This window comes from Hoplias malabaricus, chromosome 6, assembly GCF_029633855.1.
Source record: "Hoplias malabaricus isolate fHopMal1 chromosome 6, fHopMal1.hap1, whole genome shotgun sequence".
NCBI lineage: Eukaryota > Metazoa > Chordata > Actinopteri > Characiformes > Erythrinidae > Hoplias > Hoplias malabaricus.
This window is the reverse complement of record NC_089805.1, coordinates 36092169-36117945: the sequence shown is the minus strand read 5'-3', so window position 1 is coordinate 36117945 and position 25777 is coordinate 36092169. Positions and strand designations below refer to the sequence as shown.

Sequence of the window (25777 nt, the reverse complement as noted above, 5' to 3'; positions counted from 1 at the left end):
CATACTAATAAGGCAATGCAACATCAGTGGTGCTGTACAGTCACCTACAGATAGTAAATTATTTTACTGACTCTGAGCATATTGCGCTAGGTTAAATTACAGTAATATCAGTGCTAGTACATGACACTGTTCAGGGCAATTATCAGACCTCGGCCAAGCGCTTTCACAGAAAGTACCATAAGCGGTATTATTAAGACGGTCAGTCTGATGTGAAATGCTTTTCTCTGGTGCCAGATTCATGTCATGTGATGTTTTGAATGCATTTCTTCAAAGAGATTTTTATTATTTAGGTTTTGGTCCATTTACAGGTTTAGTTCTCTTTTATCTACATCTCATAAACACATGTACAGATATCATGACCTATCAGCACCACTGTAAAGAAATCAGAGTTTCTCTAGAGTCAGTTAATTCATAGCAAATCATTTAATGCCTTTGTTCCCATCAGTAATTGATTTATAGAAAAAAGTGGAATTCCCCTATTTAACTCTTGGAGTAAAGTGGTCAATTAGGTAAATTACACATGGACAAAGACACAATACCTAAAAGGAACAATGAGGCACTGTCGGAAAAGAACGATCCAGTAATGGCTATTGATGATGATTTCACAGAAATAAATGCAGAAAAGGCTAGGTTTTTTGTTGCCTACATTTTTTCCAATTTGGAGAGGACCGTGGATGCATTTTCTCCGTAGCTGCTGTAGGAGCTTGGTTTCTAATTGGCCAGGAGACCCATCAATCATCCAGCGTTTCACAGAGAGCATGTAAACATGGACACTAGAACTGGACACCCGCCTCCTTTGTTGAAACTAGAATCAATATATCTACATTGGAGTTGAACTGTGTGTAGCTTAATAGTCTCTTAAGAGAGCAAGGTTTTTCCAGACACTGTTGTTGCCCTTTCAATTTTAAAGACGCAATAATGCGCTACAATGGGATGCAGATGTCTGTTGTTAATTATTGGCCTATTTTAGGGCGACATCTAGTGTTCATTGAAAGTACCACAGCACTGTAACAACGGGCATAATATCCCAAATGGCTCCTTACTACCTGTGTAGGTCAGGAATAAATGCCATTTACATGTATTCGTTAATAAAAAGAGGAAAATCCGAGATTTTAACGCTTGATTTATATTCATTTAATTACCGACGTATAGACAGGGATTCACTTGAGATTCAGAATCAGGAACTAGGTTTACGGTCAGCTTTACGCGGACTGCCACATATTTAGAATGTTCATTAAAAGTAGTAAAAAAAAACATATATATATATATATATATATATATATATATATATATATATTATACACATTTTTTTATATAACCATTGATGTATATTAAATATCTAAATGCTAAATTTCTTTCAACCGCCAGCTGAAAAGCCACTTTCATAGTAAGAGTCCCTTCTAGTTCCGTTTACTGGATTTCACTTAAAACTAAACGAAACGCGGTATTTGTGCTATAACAACTACTAATGACCTTACAGGCTCATTTATAATGTCTCTGCTGCTAACTACTAATACTTGACATATAAACTCATTTCACTGCGTTTAGTTTTTACAATTACTCCTTCTGTCACAAACTACAAAATTATTAGTAATAATTAATTTAGTCATCATTTTTATTGTTCTTATAAACACTACCACTAATTATTATTATCAACAATTATAGGAATAAATGTAAAACTAAATGCAGTGAAATTAATATGTCATGTATTAAACCATTTTCACCCATTTTCCCCCCCAACAAAAACAACTTGAAGACCAGTTTTTTGACCCCAGGTTAAAAAGGTTTGAGACCACGGAGTTAAAACAACAAAGCAGGTATATAACTGTTGTGCTTTATTTAGCAGCTGACCTAAACATGAGCAAAAGAGCATGTTTGAGCTGTTCTTGCCAATTTCATACCAGTGTTTCTTCAGCCTTCTGGAGAGAATACAGTAAAGAAGCACATCCCACACAAAAGAAAATAAAACAAAATATGTGTCATTTAGAAGTGTAGTTTTTCTGTAAAATGGCACACAGTAACACAAGTTACAAGTACATTATATTAAATAATGTACTAAATATAGTTACTTCAACTTGATTGGAATTCCAGCTAAATTTTCTTTTAGGAAGCCACTGCAAGTATGAAATAAATCTGAAACAAATACCACTCTAGCTGCAAGATTATATATTTAAAAATAAAAAAAAGCAAAAAACAAATTTCAGAAAACCACCACCTCAATACAAAAGATTATATAAAAAAAGAAAAGCTGACAAAAATATAATTTCATTACAAAGAAAGCAACATCGTATGATAGAGCAGCTTTGAAGCAAAAGCCATTAGTGTTGCACAAATATTGTGTACTGACAGAAAAACACCTGCCAAGCCTTTAACTACTGTTAGCTGTTCTTTTATTATGTGGACTCTTTTCATATACTTTATTAATATATGTATAATATATTTTTAAATACGCATGAAAAAATCTATACTACGCAACTCTTTTTCCTATTGGAACAAACCATAGCAGGAATGTTAATAAAATGAATGATAACTCATTAACTGCAAAAACTTGACAGGACCTTTAACACAAATTTAGAGGAGAAATCATTACAACCTAACTATCTGTAGTGCTTTTACAACATTACTTTTTGATTCCCAATCCTTACACTGATTTGTTGGGGGTTGGCCAGGATGAAGCACTCGAGGTTTAAAATGAGAACACAAAGCATATTCTGCAGACCAGGATTCTTTGGTGTCCAGCAGTATGGTGATTTCCCTGCTCCAAACCTACCGCCAAACCTGGCAACTACCAAATTAGACACTGACCCTCTGGGATCAGATTAAAGACCTTGCTGTGGGTTCCCCAGTCAAGCGGTGGCCTTCACTTGAATGTGGATTGAAGACATAACACAGAAATGTAACGGCACCATACTGAACTTTACTTATTGCAACTGAACTTATTAGTGGAAACCCACCATTAGGGACCCACAGCCGATAGGAACATCATGGTGAAATGACACAACTTTCCTTTAGAAATTCAAGCCCATATGTAGTGAGCCAAATGACTCCTAGTCTTTAGCATGAGTGAGTTCCTTCTACCCAAAGTAAGACCACTGATCTTTAAATGAGTTACATGTTGGAACAAACAGACAGGTCTTTTATAGTCACTGTTCTTGTTGAAAATATGTTAAACTGCTTTATTGCACAGTAAAAATCTTTTTGAAATGAAACAACAGTTGGATCTATTGAGACAAATGTGGCAATTTACTTTTGGCAAGATTCATCTTTCTACAAAACTAAATAATGAACTCCTCACATAGCTTTTATATGGACCTCCTTTAAATATTTTAGGATTCCTTAAGCATCTTTAGACATCCTTGAGAGAGCATTAGCATTAGCTTCAACCAGTGCACTGGTTGTACAGAGTTCCCAAAAGCTCATGCTATCATCTTTTTTTATTTATTTATTTTTTTTTGCCTTTGTACGCTGTATATAAGTCAACAACACAAAATGTGAACAGTTATCTTCTAATTTAATGATGATCTAATTTACTCTATGAGGTTCTTGGCCCCAAGTGCTATTCTAGGGGCAGTCTTCTATGTTCAGGGAAAATTCATCTATATAGAGAAATCACATCTGACCTTCAAAACACAGCTGCACATTTCTGTGCTGTAAAGCCATATAAAAAGGTCATTTGATAGGCTAGAGCAGCAGACCCCATGTTACTGATCCTGCGAAGAGCACACTGACTCGTAAGTATCAGCTGAGACTCATTTGTGCTTGTGCATGTGTGTGTTTTATATATCCAGAACCTACTGCCCGAGGATCAGGGGTCAGCCACAAATTTTGTGGGATGTGCTAAATGGACATGAGATACATGCTGCCACTCACTGCCTAGGTCCATTTCCATCCAGCAGTCAGTGTAGCATAGTACCCATGAAGATCAGCTTCAGTGTATGGCTACCATAATATGGAGATGCCCGAGACTCATAAAAACATTCAGGAAGAAGTTACAGCAACTAATGAAATCTATAGGCTAAGTGATGAAGGCACAAAACTGTTTAATAAATATATTCTGTGTGTTCACTAACTAGGCTTGGAGTATATACTGTAAAAATAACGTGTCTAACATTTGAATGCACTTTAAGGAGGGAGAACAGAACAAAACAAAAATACAGAGATTTAGTTTTTGGTCTTCAGTTATCTTATGACACTGAGATAGGAGCAGTAGAGGGAAGTAGGAAGGCGGTGGAGTGGTGGAGTTTTAAGGATCAGTGTAGTGAAGCCACTGGAAGATCCTCAGTGCAGCTCTGGGCTCTGGACAGTTGTCCCCTCCGGCTGCTCCACCATTGGCTCTGCATTAGGCAGCGAATTGGGAACATCCTCATGCTCACTGGTTGATGTTGTGGGACTCATCTTGGTCTGCAGTGTTAAGTATTTAATAATTTTTTAAATTATTTTATTATCATTCATTTATACACAGGGGTTGGACAATGAAACTGAAACACCAGGTTTTAGACCACAATAATGTATTAGTACGGTGTAGGGCCTCCTTTTGCGGCCAATACAGCATCAATTCGTCTAGGGAATGACATATACAAGTCCTGCACAGTGGTAAGAGGGATTTTAAGCCATTCTTCTTTCAGGATAGTGGCCAGGTCTCTACGTGATGCTGGTGGAGGAAAACGTTTCCTGACTCGCTCCTCACCCCAAAGTGGCTCAATAATATTTAGATCTGGTGACTGTGCAGGCCATGGGAGATGTTCAACTTCACTTTCATGTTCATCAAACCAATCTTTCACCAGTCTTGCTGTGTGTATTGGTGCATTGTCGTCCTCATACACGGCACCGCCTTCAGGACACAATGTTTGAACCATTGGATGCACATGGTCTTACTGGTGCAATGTGCAGTTAATGAAGACTGGCCACCAGGCTGGTCCAATTTAGCCATGAAGTCTCCCACACTAAAATGACAGGTGTTTCAGTTTCATTGTCCAACCCCTGTATATAAAAGCTTTGTCATTGTCCATTTGCAGTAATTTAAAAGGGTACCCTCTGGCTATTATAAGAAATGTAATCATTGCTACATTTGTTTTGGGAAGAATTTTTGTAAAACTACTGATGAGGGTAAAAACTGTGGCCCTTTTGTGTTGAATACACAACGAACAGAAGAACTGCTATTGTCTCTAAGATTAATACAACAAGTGAGGCTAAGATTTACCCTACTGTGACATTTTGGGGTCCTTTTCACGATGCATATCTATGTACAACCCCTGGCAAAAATGATTGAATACCACTCTTGGAGGACGTTCTTTCAAAGTTTAATTTTGTGGAAAGAACATAAATCAGAGACATGCGATAAAATGATCTTTTTTTGAAAATTCCAACCTTCTGCCATTAAACAATAAAAAGAGAAAGAAATATAGCTGTTGTAGTGAGTCAGTTATTTTTGTTAGATCAAGTAGAGGAAAATATATGGAATCACTCAAGGAAAATACTACTGAAACATGAGAAAAACACTGCACCATTAGTACTTTGTTTCACCACCTCTGGCTTTTATGACAGTTTAAATCCTGAGGCATAGACTTAACTAATATAAACAGCACTCTTAGTAAATCCAGTTCATTCTGTCTCTTGTTGCTGTTGTTGCTCAACTGGACTGAGATCTGGACTTTTGCAGGCAATGCCATTGACATAAGTCTTTCTTGAAGGAAAGTTTTCACATTCTTTGCCCTTTGGGAAGACGCATTATCATCTTGAAAAATGAAGTCATCACCAAACGTCCTTTTAACTGAAGTGCCCAAAATTTCAATGTAGGCATTTACTGAAGATGTAATAACTGCCATTTACCCATGCCCTTTCCTGACATGCAGGCCCAAAGGATCAATGATTTTGGAAATGTACATGTTTTCTTTAAGAAATGGCTGTCATTTGGCATTTCTGTAAGTAGACCATTCATTCATTCATTATCTGTAACCGCTTATCCAATTCAGGGTCGTGGTGGGTCCAGAGCCTACCTGGAATCATTGGGCGCAAGGCGGGAATACACCCTGGAGGGGGCGCCAGTCCTTCACAGGGCAACACAGACACACACACACACACACACACATTCACTCACACACTCACACCTATGGACACTTTTTGAGTCGCCAATCCACCTGTTTTTGGACTGTGGGAGGAAACCGGAGCACCCGGAGGAAACCCACACAGACACAACACACCAACTCCTCACAGACAGTCACCTGGAGCGGGAATCGAACCAACAACCTCCAGGCCCCTGGAGCTGTGTGACTGCGACACTACCTGCTGCGCCACCGTTTTGTCATACAATTTCTGTTTTCAAAATGCATTGTTTAAGTTTTCTATCTTTACGCTTCAATATTCGAGTTAGGCTCCAGACCCACCGTGACCCTGAACTGGATAAGTGGTTACAGACAACGACTGAATGAATGAATCTTGACGCTTTGATGTCTTTCTTGGTCTACAAATATACTTCCCTTTTACAACCTTCCCATTTTTTTTGTACTTGGTCCAGATTTTAGACACGGCTGACTGGGAACAACCAACATCTTATGCAAAATTCCAAGCTGATATTCATTCTTGAAGAAGTTATACAATCCTCTTCTTTGTTTTAACTGACATCTCTCATGTTTCAGCCATGATTTGTGTCAAATCCACTTCACACCACAGCTCTCCGAGGCGTGAGCACTTTTTTTTTTTTTTTTTTTTTTTTTTAGTGAAGACTAATCAGCAGATTTAATCTCATGCAGGAGTTTGTATTAGAAGAGCAAACTACAGAGTGATTCCATAATTTTTTTCTCAGACTTTTTTTCCATATTTATCTTGATCTATTATAAATAAATAAATAAATAGTGACTGACTACAAGATTTATATTTATTTCTCTTTTCGTTGTTTCTTAGTGCCAGAAGGTTGGAGTTTTGTAAAAAGAAAGTCAGGGGCTGTACATAGTATCATTGTTTTCAAGTAATTTAGTCAATACAACACAATAAAACTAAACATTCTGGTTCTGCTTAGATTTGGTCAAAACGTGCTCATTTTAAAAAGCTTTTGAGATGCAATGTATTTCACCTTTTTTATAAACAGGCTACAAACACAGAACAGAGTATCGTTTACACAATGAGGGCTGACATATTTTGTAAATTCTCTTACCTTTAAAGTATCCACTTTCTCCTCAAATGACTTAAAGGTGGGAGTGTTCCTGCAAAGAATGGGACAAGTGAGATGTCACAGTATGCACCAAAGAGAGAATGAGGATTTCAAAGAGTGGGAAACATGCTGTCCCTGTCACATTAAAATAGCTATTAAAGATGGAGAAACATGGTAGAAGGATTCTAACAAGCTCCTATTCTGGAAATGTCATCCCTGATGACATTTCTGGAAATGTCCCCCTGAGGTTGGGACTGAGTAACACCCTTACCTCATAACAGGCATGCTAGTTGAGTGCTGTATGGATCGTATACTATCAGTCAGCAGTAAGGAAAAGAATAAAGAAAGGTTAGGCAAATTATGCAGACTTTGGCAATGAGTGAATCAAAGGAGGAGAGAGTTCTATGTTTTTTTACATTTGTGATCTGAGGGAATGCAGATGATGATTAAGAATAAGCTTTGTAGGTAAGACTTTAATCCACAATGCGTTTGAGGCAACATTATCTGTGTTTCTGTCGTAGATTACACCAGCACTGGGTAAAAAAAAAAATTATTTTCCTGGTTTGAATAATCAGGTCAGTGAGAGTGAACTGGCAGTAATGAGAAGAGCTTAGACGTGTTTGTCTAGAGGATCAGTGCATCAGCTCTGTGGCCAGTCACAGATTTCAGAAGGGTAGATCAATTACAACTCACATGGGTTATGCCAGATTTAACAAGGTTCTACAGAGCACATGCAAACCCACAAACAGACCACGGGTGTTGGCAGAGGTTCCGGGATGTTTTACTATTTGAATGTAGAAATCGTTGAAAAATCCAAGTGGAAACAACCAATATCCAATAACTATTGTAAGTGGTGGTGTACCTAAACATCAGACAATTTGCTGTACAGCAGTTTCATAGAAAATTTGAGCTCTCAAAACATGATCATTGTCATGCAAAGCCTAGAGGTAAAGCACACTAGCAGCTCACAAAACAATCTTTCTATTATTAGAGTAACTGCTATGTATAAAGGTTTTCACCATGCACAAAACAAGCTCTGAAGAGATGCAGTGAAAAAGCATGCACTGACAGCAACACAACATACATCACAATTAGTGAGAAAAAGTGTTAGGGAACAAGCAATGAGTAAGAATGATGAAAGTAACCACATGCAAGTTTTAAATGACACTGATGATCAATGTTGCATCCAAAACGACTCTTAGTCAAGCTTATCTTACCTAAAGGAATTGGAAAATGACTGTAATCTGTAAATGTCACAGACTGCATTAGCGAACAACCAATCGAGACTACACAGCACTGACATTATGTGGTGTTAGTGCGAGGGCCACCACTACTGATCTTTATATACTTGGGAACAAAGTGTAATGTTCCATGCTCAGTTTCCATTTTGTTTTTTGTTCTGAAAACAAAAGCATAACATTGCTGCCACACAATGGTGTGAAGAACACCACAGCTTTGTTAGTAAATCAAATTATCATTAGTAAGATTAGAAGAGAGCCCATATTTCTTAAAATATATAACTGAAACAGAAGTAAGGTCAGTTTAATCTGCTCCTGCCTACCTGACATCCTCCAGTTTTCTGGTGATTGCTGAACCTACACTGGAGAATGCTGCACTAGCCTTCTGTCCTGCCTGGGACAGTGTCTCTGAGGTCCTCTTGTACCTGAAGAAAAAGTGTTAGTACCACATTTCTTTGAGGATTTTAAAACATATTGAAACTATATGGAACAATATAGAAAACATTCAGCATGTTTTAAATTCACACTTATTGTTGTCATGTGCATTCAAGACTATTCAACTTATTACAGTTTAGGACTGCCCTTCACACTGCAGTTTAATGATTTTTCAATCAGGGACATGAAGGAAAACACAGTAACACACTATTTTCAAAGCATTCCAAGATTGAAAAAAATGGTATGCGCTCATAAAAATGTCTATTAGTCATAATACCTGGGCATAGCTTGTTTTAATTGGACTGTGGGTCACTAAAAGGCTTGTTTTAATTGGATTGTGGGTCACTTGAATTGGGTCACTTTGTTTTTCTCTCATTACTCTGTACCCATTACATTCTTTGGGTAACACTCCTTATGCCGCACTAGCATTTATCTGTGAATAATAAAGGTCTAGGCCTCAAGGTTTAATACAGTGGTTCCCAAACATTTCTGCCGTGCCCCCCTCCTGTAGATGAGAGTATTTTCACACCCCTCTTTCACCACAACCCCACTGGAGGCTCCACTGGAATTCATTAATACATTCATACAAAACTGCAACTGCTAATAGAAAAAAACAAAAATAAAGTGATTGCACTTAACAGTCATTGTTAAACATATTTGCTCCTAATTGCTTCCCTGAACAAAATAATAAATAAATAAGTAATAAAACAGCTTCCCAAGAGAAAAAGCCTAAAAGCCTCCATATTTGCTCTGCACAAATGACACATTTAATCCCCTCTTCACTGACTGGTATGAGCTTGATTTGGGATATGCCTCATCATTTTTCTTGTTTTCCCTTTGGAAGTTACCCCTCTGATGAAAAGTCATCATTTGCTGCATGTTTAGCTTTTTCACACTTGTCCATCTTTTGTTAGCAGTGCTCAAATGTGTATAGTTTATTTGCCTTGCCACACCCACCCCCTGCAATAGCTCCGTACCCACTCTGGGAATCACTGTTTCATATATTAATGTTCAGTTTGTTTGCAGCCAACAGAAGATGTAACAGAATGCTGGCTGTGGAGCCCAGTGACAGATGGGTCTGTTCCTATGAAGTGGCAGGAGGAAGAGCCCACAGGGCACAGGTACACAAGAGGGCACGTACGCAGTGGAGGTGGTGACTTCTTGCCAGCCCTTGCTCAAGTTCTGCTTGAGCTCATTGAGCGGAGTGATGCCCAGCTTCCGCTTGATCTCTGCCACCTGCTTCTCCTTTGACGCCAACACTTGAGAGAGAGTCTGGATCTCCTCCTCCACCTGCAGGGTACAGAAATTCACAGGAAAGAATTTGGCTAGAGAGAGAAAGAGTGTGCAAATAATACAAAACTCCAAGGAGTGAATTGCTCTACAATGTCTAACATCTACATAATGACCTTCCATATTCTAATCAGTCCAGTACCTCAGTGTAGTACAGTGGCACCTATTGAAAATCGGGCTTGTCCAGCTTTCTGAAATCCAAAAATGGACTACAGATCTGCCCAAAAGCCTCAGTATTACAATACCTGCTGTCAATTACTCACAACTAGGTCAGTAAGAGAGACTGACATTCAGCGAGGTAATCAGCGTGACCTTGAAACAATGTGCATCTACTATAAGCTGAAGTCTTTAAGCCATGTCTCTAAGCAAAGGAACGGAAAACAAATTTCATAATAAGCTGCCAGAGACTATAAAAGATTCTGTAAAGCACTGTTAACCTTGACTAGTTCATTGTGTAACTCCTCTTTTTCCTCTTCAGAAAGAGCAGGGATGGGGCCCGTCTGCCCAACTGTGGCTACTGCATCCTCACCAACCTCGGGTATGGAGTCTTGTCCCTGAGTACCTACAAAGACACACATAAACCAGACACAGTTAGGAACAGCATGAACCACTTACCAACAGTAGATGTTTAGGCTGTCATTAAACAAAGTAGCAGCCTCTGTGAGTTAATTGATGGGAGTCAAATATATGGTACAATTGCGTGTACTGAACATTTGTAATATGGAAAATAAGCCCTAAGCGCTCCAGGGGGAGAGCCAAGATATGGACAGGAGAAAGGGGACAGAGATTTTACATGAGCGGGCAGGCACAGTAGGATTACAAGCATTGCCTTCGAATGACAGAGCAGTCCAAGGACATACGCAGTGGAGTAGCACACATTTTGTCAAACACTTAGATTGAGCTGTCAATCATGGATGCTACACTGACGTGGCCACTGGATATGTGTCATGAATAAGAAATGTCCAGGATGAAGACTTTCAAGTGGCTGACAGCTGGGCAAGAACAAGACAAAAACTACAGCACTGTCACTTAAAATGACTGGAGGATAAGACTGACAGCAGGAGCAATGCACATGTTAATGAAGTCTCTGTCAGCCTTATGTACAAACATAAGGGTAATGATGCTAGACATGCAACAATAATCAATAAAGTATACTGTGATATTCAGCATTCACAATACTGTTATTATGGAAAGTTTGAAATATCCATCCATCCATTATCTGTAACCGCTTATCCAATTTAGGGTCGCGGGGGGTCCAGAGCCTACCTGGAATCATTGGGCACAAGGCGGGAATACACCCTGGAGGGGACGCCAGTCCTTCACAGGGCAACACAGACACACACACATTCACTCACACACTCACACCTACGGACACTTTCGAGTCGCCAATCCACCTGCAACGTGTGTTTTTGGACTGTGGGAGGAAACCGGAGCACCCGGAGGAATCCCACGCGGACACGGGGAGAACACACCAACTCCTCACAGACAGTCACCCGGAGCGGGAATCGAACCCACAACCTCCAGGCCCCTGGAGCTGTGTGACTGCGACACTACCTGCTGCAAAGTTTGAAATATATTTCTTTTAAAGTTTAAAGTTTTACGAGTTACGAAACCTTTCTGATATCTTCAGATCAATATTGTGACTGCATTTTAAATATAATTTGTTTTCAGTTATTCCTGCCACGGTCCAAAAACATGCATTGGTAGGTGGGTTGGTGACTCAAATGTGTCAGTAGGTGTGAGTGTGTGTGTTGCTCTGTGAAGGACTGGCACCCCCTCCAGGGTGTGTTCATGCCTTGCGCCCAGTGATTCCAGGTAGGCTCCGACCCCACCGCAACCCTGAACTGGATAAGTGGTTACAGACAATGAATAAATGAATGAATGAATGTTTTCAATTATTCGAAGTTCAGGTCTTAACCTGGCCATGAACACCAGACATCCTCTTGTTTGTATTATGTGGTTCTTTTGTCAATGGCACAGCATATTTTATAGTTCTGCTCTATTGAATTAATACTGAAACTTAATGAGCGTTGAGTGTAAAGGCGTCACATTAATATTGAGCATCATGTCTGAAAAAATGGTTTAATTTGTGTACAGGTGTAATTTGTGGTCACATTTAAATTTTAATCACATTATTGGTCAGAAAAATTGCAATTCTTTTTTCTGCCTAAAATATTTAGCCCTACGTGAAATTTGGTTGCAACTGATATATTAAACACTTTGAGATAATAAATTGTTATACTGGCACATACCTACTTATAGGTATTACTACTGAACTTATTTAGCATGAAGGCTAGATACATCTTTTCTGAATAGAATAACCTTACACCTGCTTACTGTGGAGATAAAAGGCACCAGCAAGGCAACAGTCCAGTAAACCTGCTGAGCTTATACTCCTTCTGTTATCAATCATATCATTCTTACCTCCCACTACATTCCATCAGTTCTCCCTCATAAGCAACTTTTACCCACCACCTCTAAGGAGTGAGCAGAGGAGAGAAGAGAAACACACTCGAGAATAACTTTCACAAAATGTGCATGCAATTAAAGATAAATATATGACATGCAATTTGGTAAAATTGAGGAGGCAGCTCAGCTTTTGTTAGCTTCTTGTGAGGTACATTTCAGGACAAACTGGGGGAGGCACATCCCACCTCATCTTACTTAAGCAGCAATTACAACATTTTCATGACAACCATACTCCACTGTCAGTGTGTAGAAAACATAATAAATATAAGAAGAAAGTTTGAGTAGTTTCTCTCTATTTTTATACTTGACAATACTCAGCAAACACCTCATTGTTACCCCACTACAATGACCCACTTCAGCTTCAGGCACACTGTTTCCTCCCTGTTCATTCCCACTGCAGTGCAGCTGAGCTCACCCCCTGGCTCGCGAGTCTTCTGAAACTCTTATACATGCAAGAGCTTGTTCCTTAAACTGCATACAAAGGAAATGTCCATAAACAGAAATCATCTAGCTTTCAACATTAGGAAGCCTCTTAGATGAACGTTTGACGTTTACCAGTTTAAAATTCAACAAATTAAAAGTCATAAGCATTCATCTGCATTATTTACAGACACTGGATTTCCATGTAATCAGACAAGCAGTGGTTTCCAAACAAATGTCAGAAGATGTTATTAAATCATAAAATAAATTATATTTTAGGTTAAAAATTAAAAGGTCATTTACTATTAATTAATCTCAGCCAATCAGAGGAAAGCTTTATTCAGACCTTGTGCTTGCAACCAGAAAATCCTTAGCCATTATAATATACAACATGTTCATTACGTGCATTATATTATTAATATAAATTGCATATACGGATAAATTCAGTTAGCTATTTTCCACATGGCACAGTTCTACATGATCTTTTCTAAAAGTATTACTCCTAGTAAACTGAAATTTGTGGTGTCTTCTTGTAAGAAAATAATCACATCGCTCTCAAAATCATATTCAAACCACAAATTATTTTTTTCCATTTCTCATTATTTTCATTCAGTTCTATTGAGTCTATATTGTCAGCATGGCCATTGTCAGTAAAGCCATATTTTAACATTTAGAACAAATACAACAGTATTTACATGCTGTGCTAATCTGATTATACAGACAGTCGGGCCTCATTTCTCAGACCAGGAAATGGATACGGTGTATTAAACCGATTGGTCTTGGCAGCCATTTGTAATCTAGTTATTTGAGGAAACCCATGTCTTTTGTTCCATTAACTGCTAAAATGTTTGGTTGTTTAATGACATATACCAGTCTTGCTTAAAATATAAAAAAATGTGGTGGTCTGAGAGGTCATTAAATATCTAGCCACATGTGGATGGAGAATTAATTTTATTTATTTCACCAGTGGTTGTGTTTTGCTTGGATTATCAGCAACACTGCCCCCCCCAGGTTTCTAGTGGTACTGCTCCGGTCCATCCGTATCCATAAGCTTTCCAAGACTGTGCACAAATATGGACTAAATAAAGGCACAGAACGGATGTCACACCGATACACTTTGATTTTTTGTTCATTTACTGCCACCAGGGCTTCGTAAACATATTAGATCCATTTCCAGTGTGCCAACAGATTTGAGAGCAGAATTTTTTAATAAGTGTAAAATAAGTATTTACAATAATAAAAGTACCCTTTAAGGATAGGTAAGCATTTACTTTTTCTCACTGTACTGGATTAATTTTTTGTAGTTATGAAAACAAAACCAGCAAAGCAGTTGAGCCCTGCCCACTTCTACAGCACCCCGGACAACAGACCCTCCAACGTCAGAGTGTTTTTTAAAGTTCAACTAGAGGTGCAATTAACTAAAGCTACGGCATGTAGTTACCCTTTAAGGTCTCCGTGTCACACACTAGTGCACTCCCACCCCCAACACACACAGACACTCACATATGCAAACATTACCTCTGTATGGCATTGCTGGGGAACTGGGTGGAGTGAAATTCTCTTTAAGGGACAGATATAGGTAGCTGTTGTTAATCTCTTCCTCAAAATTAAAAGGGGAATTGTATTCATCCTCAGGATCCATCCTGCCAACATTCAGGAATCTTCCAGAATGACGACTGCATGTGACTGTCCATGTGCTGATCTTACTCCTTTTCACTGCATTATTTTGTCCTCTCTTCGTCCTGCTATCAGTGTGTGTGTGTGTGTGTGTGTGTATGTATGTATGTGTGTGTGTGTGTGTGTGTGTGTGTATGTGTGTGTGTGCGAGAGAGATAGTAATGCTGCAGTGCCAGTTAGCCCACCTTTCTCTGGGCTGCTGTTGGCTCACATGACAAGCAGGCCACGGAAGCAGTAAGTGTCATGTTAATGAGTTACCTTTGAACCATATTGCTTCAGTCACAAGCGATGGCTTCCAGTTATAATCATAATGGAAGCTGGTAGAATTGCAGTAATTTAAAATAGATAAATTAATAAATACCCAGAACAAAACTGAATTTTGGGCAAGATAGCAATGTCTTACAAACGGCCAAATATATTCACACTGTCTTCTGCTTTGGGCTCCCTCTCTGACCATCTTGTATTGCAAGGTAAATTGAGCCATTTGTCTCTTGGTCATATGACACATGGGCAGGCCCATGAAAAGGCTTCTCTAATCTGGGCTGGCCCAGATTACAGTGCTAATCCATATCTAACTGACTCTGCCCACCACAGAGCTATATGCTGGGATCTGCATGCACCATTAAAGGCTATAGAATAGACAGGCTCAGTCTAATAATGGGATTTCAGAATATGTTCTGAAAGACTCACATCAACTCACTGTCCCCTCCTCTAAAGTCCAACAGCATCCAGAGGGCAGTCGTGTCACATTTGTCCAAGCTGCATTCTGTTCAGAAATGCTGAGCTGTGTTTTTAGCACACGGTGAACCAGAATCAGTGCATTATAAAAATAATTTTGCATAAAAGAAAAAAGCCTACTATGGATGCTGGATGACCAAATGTGACACTGCCTGCTACTCTCCAAGAGACCTTAAAGGGTCTGGTATTTCTTCCATTCTTGCTATTTTTCCCCTCAGGAGTGGTTAATCTCTCTGAAGTGACATAGTATTCATACCTCAGAATGAGAGTAGTGATTTCCATTATTGTACATGTTTCAACAGGCTTACAACTATAGAGTGAACCATCTAAAATGATGCTTTAACAAACTCAGACTACCCCGTTCTGAATGTAAATTAACTTACTTAAATCTGGTTTAAGATTTAAGATCTTATGTAACACCTTAAACCATTTCCTACACAGCTTGTTTCTGGCACTCCCAAATATGAAAGGTGACTTCAGTAGTGCCACAGCTGTATATATGGGTGTTCAGCCACCCGGATATTTACCTTTCAGAGAGGTCCTTGATGGCTCGAAGCCAAATCATGCATCATTCAGTTTTCAGATTGCAAAACAAATGGTATGCACACACACACACACACAAATACAGGCTTTGACACACCCATACTCTATCCAGGCCAACTGAGGCATGATCAAATCTGATTGCGAAAATTCTTTCTCAACTATAAATTAGAATTACACTCTTACTGCTGTAAAGCAAGCCCAAACGTATCACTGACAGTTACAAAAAGAAGTAATGAGGAAAAAGGGACAATCCACATTCTCTCAAACTACATACTTAACTTCTCCATTCAATCCTAGTTCTGCTTTAAAGGAGAAGTGACCATTGCAAGAGGAAATGAAGCATAATCACATTATACTTTGTGTGAAGTCATTTCATCACCATTAATGAGCACATCCATAGTTTCAGAACCCTTTAATACTTAAACTCTTAAAAACTATGGCAATAAAGACACAGGAGAATTAGACTTCATAAAGTGCTGTTTGAATAAAAAATTTAAAAATTATGCATGCAAAGAAAACAAGAATTATCTGCCACACACATGCTACCTCAACATCATGATCAAAATGTTTTTTTCCTCTAAAACTGGGAATCGTGTGACTTCTATTTAAACTTCCATTTAATTGAGGAAAATAAACAACACTCCATTCAAGAAGAAAGATGTCCGTTAAAAGATCGTAATACACCACAGAATCTAATCAATTAGCACATTATTCCCAACGCACCATGTCACATGATTTGGCCAAAATAAGAATCATGGGATATGGTGGAATTCCTCACTTGTCCAGTCCACGCTGCATTGTCAATTGCCAAGAACACAGGAGCCCTCTGAGGGCAACATCCTGCAACAAGGCATCAAAGGGTGGCAGGAAATATCAGCAAAGTATGTGATCAAACATATCAATCATTCATGTTTATTTTAATTTTTACAATTTAAAAACGCAGATCTGGATTATTTAGCCAAGTACCGTTAAAAAAATATAAAACGCCATTTAAAAAAATGTCTAAGAAGTCAGGATATAGACTAAGAACTAACTGAAGATTAACAACATTTATTTAGTTTATAACACACGTAAAATATTTCACAGAGCCCCAAGGTAATATTGTCATTCCATACAAGATGACATGCTCAAAGATTTTGAGAAATCTAAGAAAAATTGCTGCCAAATTCACAGCTCTCTGGTAAACTAAAGGTGTGTTCATACTTGTTATTTTTAGTTTAATTAAAACAAACCCTAGTTCAAGTGCTTCATTAGTGCAATCCCTCTGGAGTAAGTGTGAAAACATCCTTTTGAACTCAGGTGTGCATCAAAAAGACAGACCAAGAACACCCAAGCACTTCGGTCTCTGCCCGTTTGTTAAGGAACACTGGTGCTGTTTGTGTCAAGTATGAACACAATACAAACCAAAGTCATCTAAACAGGACGTGACAAGTTGCCACACTAAATTTACAGAACACATTTAAAACAGTAGGTTTCTTCTGTTGTTCTGATGCTGTTTTAAATCCACATTTTGCTATATATCCAGTGATTAAAAATTCCACGATGTTTACAAAACCAAGATCATTTCATTAAGCTATTGTTATTAACTTATAAATTTAAAAGAACGTAATGACAGAAAACACCCAAGGTCTGCTGAATACAGCTGCCACCAAAAAACAATATTGGATGTTTCACCATCTCCTGGGTGTATCATCACCATCACAATACATGAGCCAAAAATACCTCTTGCAAAGGAAAGCCATTCAGTTTACAGGATTATACTGTAGTTTTATGGGGGAAAATGTAATATTTTAGCAGATGTATATAACCTCTGTAGCTCACAGCTAAACTATATAGTTTGGATCTCAATTCATTTTGCAACTGCTGTTTGTAGTCTTGTGAAACATAAGTGCAATGAATAAGAATGATGTGGGTGTTCTCTGCCAAGACAGACAGACAACCAGCTCATAGCGAATCTTACATCATGAAGGATGGGGTGCGAAAAACAGCCGGCAGATAAGAAAGCTGTAGTAACATTATGTTTTTAGTTTCATAAGTAATTCACACAAATGTTTTTAACATTCTCCGTTACACATAAGATCCAACTTAGACTGGATCATTACGAATACATAAGGTCATTTACAATTGTATCCTATAATATTTACATTACACATCATAACTCCCAAATTTAGATTTGAACATGAATAGCTACACTGATAAATATTATACTATTAACTTTATTAACTCTTGCTCTATAAATAAACCATTTGCAATTTAGTTTTTTACTCGACAGACTGCACTGGGTATCGCAGTTTGCACACTGGAAAAGCCATAGCAGCAGGTCACATATGGCCCAGAGTGTAGGTTGGTATTACAGTGCCTTTGATCATAGGAACCATTCCAAACTGTCTCCAGTATGTGTTCTAGACACTAGCATCTGTTTTCAACCAGGCAGAGCTGCACAAAGCATCAAGCACATCTGTTTTATGAGCAAAATATATTTTGAGAATTACGGAGTTTTAAAATATCTCCTGAATTAAACCTGGCTTAACTAACATTTAACCAAAAATGTTCAATAGCATCATGGTATTCATAACCTGGTTTGGTACTTAGTTACTTGTGTATATGCACTAAATTCATCTTTAAAGTTTTGTCAATATAGTTACTCCAACAAACCCACAGCTAATTCTCTGCAGGATTATTATGTTTACTTATTTGTCTTTTTGCAGAATGGAAATGCATAGTTCAAATTCTTGTGAAATGAAATAAAATACTGTGCATTTAACCCATCTGTGGCAGTGAACACACACACCAGAGTGGCGGGCAGCAATCCCCAGCACCCGGGGAGCAGTTGTGGGTTCTGTGCCTTGCTAAAGGGCACCTTAGCTGTGGATTGAGGGAGGAGGGCAGTGCTGTTTCTTCACTCCCACCACCTCAATTCTCCTGACAGTCATGGGAATCTAACTTTTCAGTCCTTAGCCCTCTTCTCTACCTATTAGGCCATGTGCTGCTCAACCTTACAGACAGTTAAGACATAAGACTGTTAAGACAGTTAATTGTAATTTAAATGAAGTTTATTTAAAAGCTTCATTTCCAAGCATTTGTGGCTGAAACTAGCAGTGCATCTACATTTTCCTACCTTTAATGAATGATAATGGCTTCAAAATACATATAGAGACTGTCCTTTTATAATATTATTTACAATAAAAGCATTTTTTACTTACAGTCAATGGAATATCGTTCATGAAGCGTGACTTGAATTGTTAAAAAAAATTGTGTGAGATCTTTTATGAAACAGTTCACAGTCAGTTCAGATTTCTCACAGCTTAACCATTTCCTGTGCCATGTGATGAATTTCAGCTAAATTTAATTTAAATTCTTGCCTGGATGTTGTATACAGTGAAAGCTACAGTGAAAAGAAAAGAAAAGAAAAGCTCTCTCTTTCTCTATCACTCACAAACACACACAAAACAGAAAAAAATAGAAAGAAAACAACATATAAGGATGAAAAAGACACTAATAAATTCCAGCCAAATATGAAAACTTGGACTAATTGTATATTCAAACTAATTCTCATATGTCTCCTTGTCATAAACAGGTTAAATCTGTAATCCGTTTCTGTTTCGAGCTCTGCCCCTTTGACTGGACAGACAAAAACTTATTTAAGTGCTTCAGCTGCATGTAGTGAAGACACTGCAAATACAGCACAGGACTGAGAAAACCTGGGAATGGAATTTTCCACCAGAAAGCTGACAAATGACTTCTCAGGTAACTAAGGGCAACTACAAAGATAAGAAACGGCCTTTTCTGTTGGCTCTCATCATGCCTGCTTAACCAGCCTCAAAACCAACACTCTCCCAGAAATATAACTTCTCACAGAGCAGTTTTTTCTGCTTTTAGATATAATTCTGCTACAAAGGAGCCATTGTACAATGGATATATCCATACTTCTACTTACATATCCTTAATCTAGTACATATTGTATCAACATTAATAAGGTCCCAATGACTGCAATTCAATGCTAAACTAATGTCCTACAAATCTGATATTGTTTTTGAGATGAGTACTCTGATTATAATGTTTACACATCAGTAATACCCCTGTTGATATTTCTGCAAAACACTAATTACACTCAGGAGAAAATACCGTCCAGCACATATACATTTATTTAACTTCCAGAGTGGCTCCATCCTTCAGATCAAGGCCTCAGCGATGATGTTCATAACTAAAGGCCCCTTGTGCATTAGAGAAATAAGAGGTGCCACAGCTCCCATCCTACAACATGCTCTTAAAATAACCCAGAGCTCCTTGTGCACCAGCTGCAATAAACAGAGAGCAGGCAAAAATGAGGAGTGTGCAGATGGCTTCCCTGCATGAGGGATATAAGGGAGGGGCTGACAGAGGCACACAGGAAGGCTGGGGTTGCTCATTGAACCTCGGCCTCCCAGGAGAAATGACAACAAGCAGGTTCCTGATGAGCAAGGGATATGGATGGGGGATAGAATATACGTTAAAGGAGGACTAATACAACAAGCTGAGAAAGGCACCTGCTAACTTCATTACTATTTCTTGTTGTTGCTCTCTTACTCTCTTACTCTTGCAAAATAATTTTCTCCAAAAGAGACTCCAAAATTTGAATAATATTGCTAAATTTGGAAAGTGGAATTGCTGTAATGCAGCAGCAGTTACAGCAGGCGTGTGCTCATTGTTACACCGGCCACTTTTCTAAACATTTATAAAATGACAAGATGAGCAAAACATATTTTAACTACCTTTCAAACAATCAATGTTTTTGGTTCTTATAACAAACAGTTATGATGTTGACTGAGCTTTCATGAATTGGAACTCACCCAGCGTCCTAGTGTTTCCAAATATCTATGACAAATTGAAGTATAATTATTCTTATTAAACATTTCTAATACTGGGCCAAACTAAACTCATTCAAACAGAAATAATAATGCTCCAGTTTTAATTATACTTGCGGTTTTTCATTGTTCTCCAAGTACTGATAATTAACACAATGTGCGCTAAACACAGTGCGGAGTAATTTATCTCATTATTTGTAAAACAGAACAAACAAATAAAACCTCCAAGATAAAATGTGTTGTTAACATTCTGCACAAATGCAGTTAAAGTCTTTGGGAGTGAATATCCAATTTTAATGCTAGTCATTACTAATGCTGTTTGAGCATGACTCAGGAATATGAAACCTTAGTGTGTGCTTCTAACACAGACGTTAAAAAGAAACACAATACTTGGTTAAGATAAACACGACAGTAGGCTCCAAATGGTGAACTTAACATTTTCAAACATCAAGAAAAATCTTTGTTCTGCAATGAATGCATTTTATTTCAGTTTGAGTAAACCTCCCTGGGGAAAAACGTCTGACAACAGTCTTACACTCTAATCTCTACATCTGTAAACCCATTTTCCCACAGACAGCATCAGACCTGGTCAGCTGTAATGAGGTGACCAATCAGCAAATAAAGATGACACAAATCAAATACAGATACATATACTTAATTCAATCACAAATCAACACTGAGAGACTTAAAAAAGAAGAGAGATTCACCTCATCACAGAGAGGCAAACCAAAGCCATGTATGACAGACCGTTTCAGTTTGAGCTCATCATTGCTGCAAAAGTTGGACTGATTGATGCCACATTTAAAAAAAACAGACAGAGAAACAGAAAAAGACCAACAAACGTGTACATCACTACAGCGCAAAAACATGTCTTAAAGTTGTTTAAACTTGCTAAAGTTGTACTGACAGAACAAGTCTGGACATCCTTAAGCAGTGGACTTAACTGCTCAGTGCAGTTCTGGATGAAAGCCATTTAATGAAAGGGGGAATAGAAACCATATGGTTGGTTTCCCATGTCGCAAATCAGAGCAGCTGCAAAATGCCACAGCTAAACCGAAGAAGCCAACGTTTACTGCTTCATGCAGTTTTAACACTCCGTTTGTACTAAAAAATCTGCTAATTACTCGGCCTCAAGTAAAAATCATTAGTCAAACTGCCAGAGTTTTGACACTTCCTTCCTGTTTCTGAGTTCTGCAGAGAACTTACATACCTCAGTTTTCAAGATAATTACACTAAACAGGGGAGAAGACACTGTACTAAAGCAAAGAGCTCTTCAGATCGAGATAACCATTCTCAAGGGATGAATAAACTATATTAGTGAGGAGGGTCTCAGACTCCTCAGACCGCTAGCTAACCTCAGCTAACTTCTTCTCCAAAAACAAACAGGCGACAGCGACACTTCTGCTGAGCCCTGAACAGATGCTGCATACAGACACAGGCGCAGGGAGCCGAGCTCCTCTGAACGTTACCGTGCTCTGACTCCTCCATGCCGCTGGACAGTCCCAAACGTCGGGTGTTATTTCACCGTTTTTCTGACTTCGTTCCTGAGCTCCGAGAGTTTGGAGCTGCACGCGCTGCACACCGCTGAGGTGGGGCCCGCGCGTGACGTCAGCGCGCACAGCGCGCACGCATGTAAACAATACGGGCCCGGGCACGTGCTCTCCCCGAGGGTCTGCGCACTTTAAAGAGCACACATGCTCCATCCTTCTTGCTCTGCAGCTTCCCCTCTTATGATTATTTATGAGATTTGTCTGGTTTAAGTTACCCAAAATGAGATAAACATGATAAAAAATCAAGATAAACAGCCCAATCTTTGCAAATGAGTCTTTAATGACCCACTTCCACTGAAAATCAAGTTTTCTATATTGTTAACGGACCGTTGTGTCGTTGTTTAGGCAAGGCGAGTGCATTTATACAGCACCTTTCATACACTGCGGTCATTTCAAAATGCTTAACAAATGTGACAACACAGAGATAACTAATGAGGGAGAAAAGATAATAAAAACACTAATATATGAAATCTAGGAGTCATATAAGCAGTCTACACCATGACTGAGCAACTGTACTGTTCCAAAAACAGTCGCAAACAAGGATTCAGACAGCGAGGCTTTTAAACATCATAAACCTAACGAACCAATCCCAGCAACTTCTGAGACTGGGTTTTCCAGCTGCTGTAAATCAGCGAAGGGTTAGAGTCATTGACTAATTGAATATTCATCATCATTATCATTATCATGTATTGTCATTCTGATGGACAGAGAAGGTTTTAGGTGTTAAACTGATGACCAGAGTGTAATTTAATACTGATCTATGTACAAAATCCATTTCCAAAAATATCCGTTAGGCTGTGGAAAATGTAAATAAAAATGGAATGCAATGATGTGCCCATAATTAAAACCTTATAATTAACTGAATATAATACAAATAAAAAATACAATTTAGAAATGTAAAAATATAAGTTTTTGAGAAATATTTGTAGTTCATGCCAGAAACAATACCCAAAATGTTGGAATTGGGCAACAGAAGATTGGTTAAATTGTCTAATGCAAAAATAAATACATTCTTAAATTCATTTAAAAAAGTTTAATTGGCAACAGGTCAGAAACATGATTGGTTAAAGAAAAAACGAGCATCTCATGGAGGTTGAGTTTGTCAGAAATAAAATTGGTGAGGCATTCACAATTCCGTGAGGGCTAATTGCATAAAATTGAAGAATAAAATCCCTCAACTTTCAACAGAATTATAGAACTATTACATAATAAAATTATACAAACATATAACTAGTGCCATACAATAATAGCTTTGGAGAATTCAGAGAAATCTCTATATGAGGGGACAAAGCCCAAAAACAATACTGGCTCGATAAAATCTCCAGGCCCTCGGGTGGCTCTGAACTAAAAACAGACATGATTCTGATGTGGAAATCATGACATGGGCTCAGAAACACTTCCCAAAACCACTGTGTGTGAACACAGTTAATCTCTGCACCCACAAATGCAACTAACAAATGCAGGATCCAGAAATGCTGCAGCTTTCTCTTGTCCCAAACTCATTTAAGATTTAAGACACTTAAGAAATGGAAAAGTGTCCTGTGGTCCAACAAATCAAAATTAGAAATTATTTTTGAAATCATGGAGGCTGCATCCTCTGGGCTAAAGAGATGTCTCACCATTCAGCTTGTTGTAGGTTTACTGTTCGAAAGTCATGATTCATGATGGTATGACGGGGCATTAATGCATATGTCATGGGTGATTTTCACATCTGTAAAGGCACCGTTAATGCTGAAGGATATATACATGTTTGGAGCAACAGGCTGCCATCTAGGCATGCTCCTGTCCCAATGTTTTGGAATGTGTTTCTGGAATCAAATACAAAATGGGCAAATATTTTTCAAAAAACAACAAACTTTTCTTTCGACATTTAAAATTTTGTCTTTGTACAATTTTCAATACAGAGAATAAAATATTTGCACATTATTGCCTTTTGTTTTTATTTACATTTTGCACAGCATCTCAACTTTTTTGGAAGTTGAAATAATAATAATAATAATAATAATAATAATAATAATAACAATACAATTATATAATAATTATTAGTTGTTGTTAATGGTATATTGCTTTTGAAATTGTTTTATTGTTTGGGGTCTAAGCACTGATTGAGCTGTTGAAAGGATCTGCAAATTAGTTGCAATCATTTTTATTTTAATCATGTAGCAAAGTTTTCCATTTAGCCACATAATCAAGCCAGAAACCATGCTGATCATCAGAATTAAAATCCTCCTTTGTAAAATATTCCAACCAGGGGGATATTTCACAAAGCCAAGATTAATTTAAGCCCAAAAATGTCCATCAGAAGACTTTCCATCTGGCCATGCTGCACTTGATGCCAGCTTTTTAAAAAGAATTCCTGTTTTGTAAAATATTTTCCAGAGTCTCTGAATAATTCAATGATTAGGAAGTAATTAAAAGTAATTCAGAATTTTGTGGTGTAAAAACAATCCAGGGTTTATGATATCTACAACACAAATATTCAAATGACCAGGCATCTTCTTGGTTTCTATCCTAATGTAATATTGTTCATGGCACAAGTATGATAGCTCTGATTAAAAAAATACATGTTGGGCATTTTGCTACAAGGTCCTGGATGTGGCTCTGTGCTATGAACAGATTCCAGGCCAAACGTTTACTATGATCAGCACTACATACAACACTTAGAAGACACGTGGTCATTTTGAATAGTGAGTAAAACGTCTGAATGTGTGCTGTAGACATCATAACCCCTCGTTTACATCAGCACCAATTATACATCACACTCACATTGTTTACATCCCAGTCACTGAACTGTGCAGAATCTTCAAGATATGTATCTCATTTTTGAGACTGAGTTGTAATGTTTATCTTTAAAAAAGTATCTCTTCGTTACAACATGTCTACCACACCCCAAAAACGTTTAGTGGGCAAGACCTCAACGCTTCCTTCAGTCCTTATCAAACCTGAGACGGGTGCAGGATGTGGTCAATGTGGGCATTGAGATGGACTTTTGTCAATAGATGGCGCTGTAGTACGAAAATAACTGTATTACTTCACAGCAGCTGAAACGCCTACTTAATCTGATCTTCTACGCACATGTTCCTAAAATGTAACTGGGACGTGTAGTACATAAAAGAAGTATTTTTCTTTTTATTAATAACAAAGGTCCCACATACACTATAGTACTACGCCGACGGTCTCCATGGTTACATGTAACAAAGTTCAATGCAATGTAACTCAGTGATAATAATAATAATAATATACTAGATTGATATAACAAAATCCATTCAAACGAGTACTTTTTCACGATTTTTTATCTCGCTTAATTAGCTTGTATTTCATGCTCCTGAGTGGACACTGCTATGTGGTAAGGGACGTGACCGCAGCGGCGACGGAGCTGATGTTAAAGAGGAAAGAACGACACCTGCTGGGTATCTCCCTCCACAC

At 38.2% G+C, this 25777-nt stretch overlaps 2 protein-coding genes across 6 annotated transcripts in view; one reads left to right on the top strand and one right to left on the bottom strand.

The window, feature by feature from the left end:
• The window catches only part of znf704 (zinc finger protein 704), a 43622-nt gene extending 33645 nt beyond the window's left edge, over positions 1–9977 (top strand). Inside the window, exon 10 of the transcript XR_010803644.1 lies at positions 9847–9977. The gene's annotated coding sequence lies outside the window, so the exon portion shown is untranslated. The remainder of the gene's footprint in view (positions 1–9846) is intronic.
• Positions 1809–25777, bottom strand: part of tpd52 (tumor protein D52) — a 40354-nt gene continuing 16385 nt past the window's right edge. For 2 of the 5 annotated variants that reach the window (XM_066674166.1, XM_066674165.1), the window contains exons 2-6: positions 10548–10672; positions 9962–10110; positions 8709–8810; positions 7151–7199; positions 1809–4401 (exon numbers count right to left, since the gene is read on the bottom strand). In XM_066674166.1, coding sequence (XP_066530263.1) covers positions 4279–4401; positions 7151–7199; positions 8709–8810; positions 9962–10110; positions 10548–10672 — 548 coding nt within the window. In that variant the 3' untranslated portion in view covers positions 1809–4278. Of the gene's footprint in view, positions 4402–7150; positions 7200–8704; positions 8811–9961; positions 10111–10547; positions 10673–14517; positions 14657–22270; positions 22452–25777 lie in introns of those variants that run through there. The other 3 variants (XM_066674164.1, XM_066674163.1, XM_066674167.1) reach the window with 3 other exon arrangements.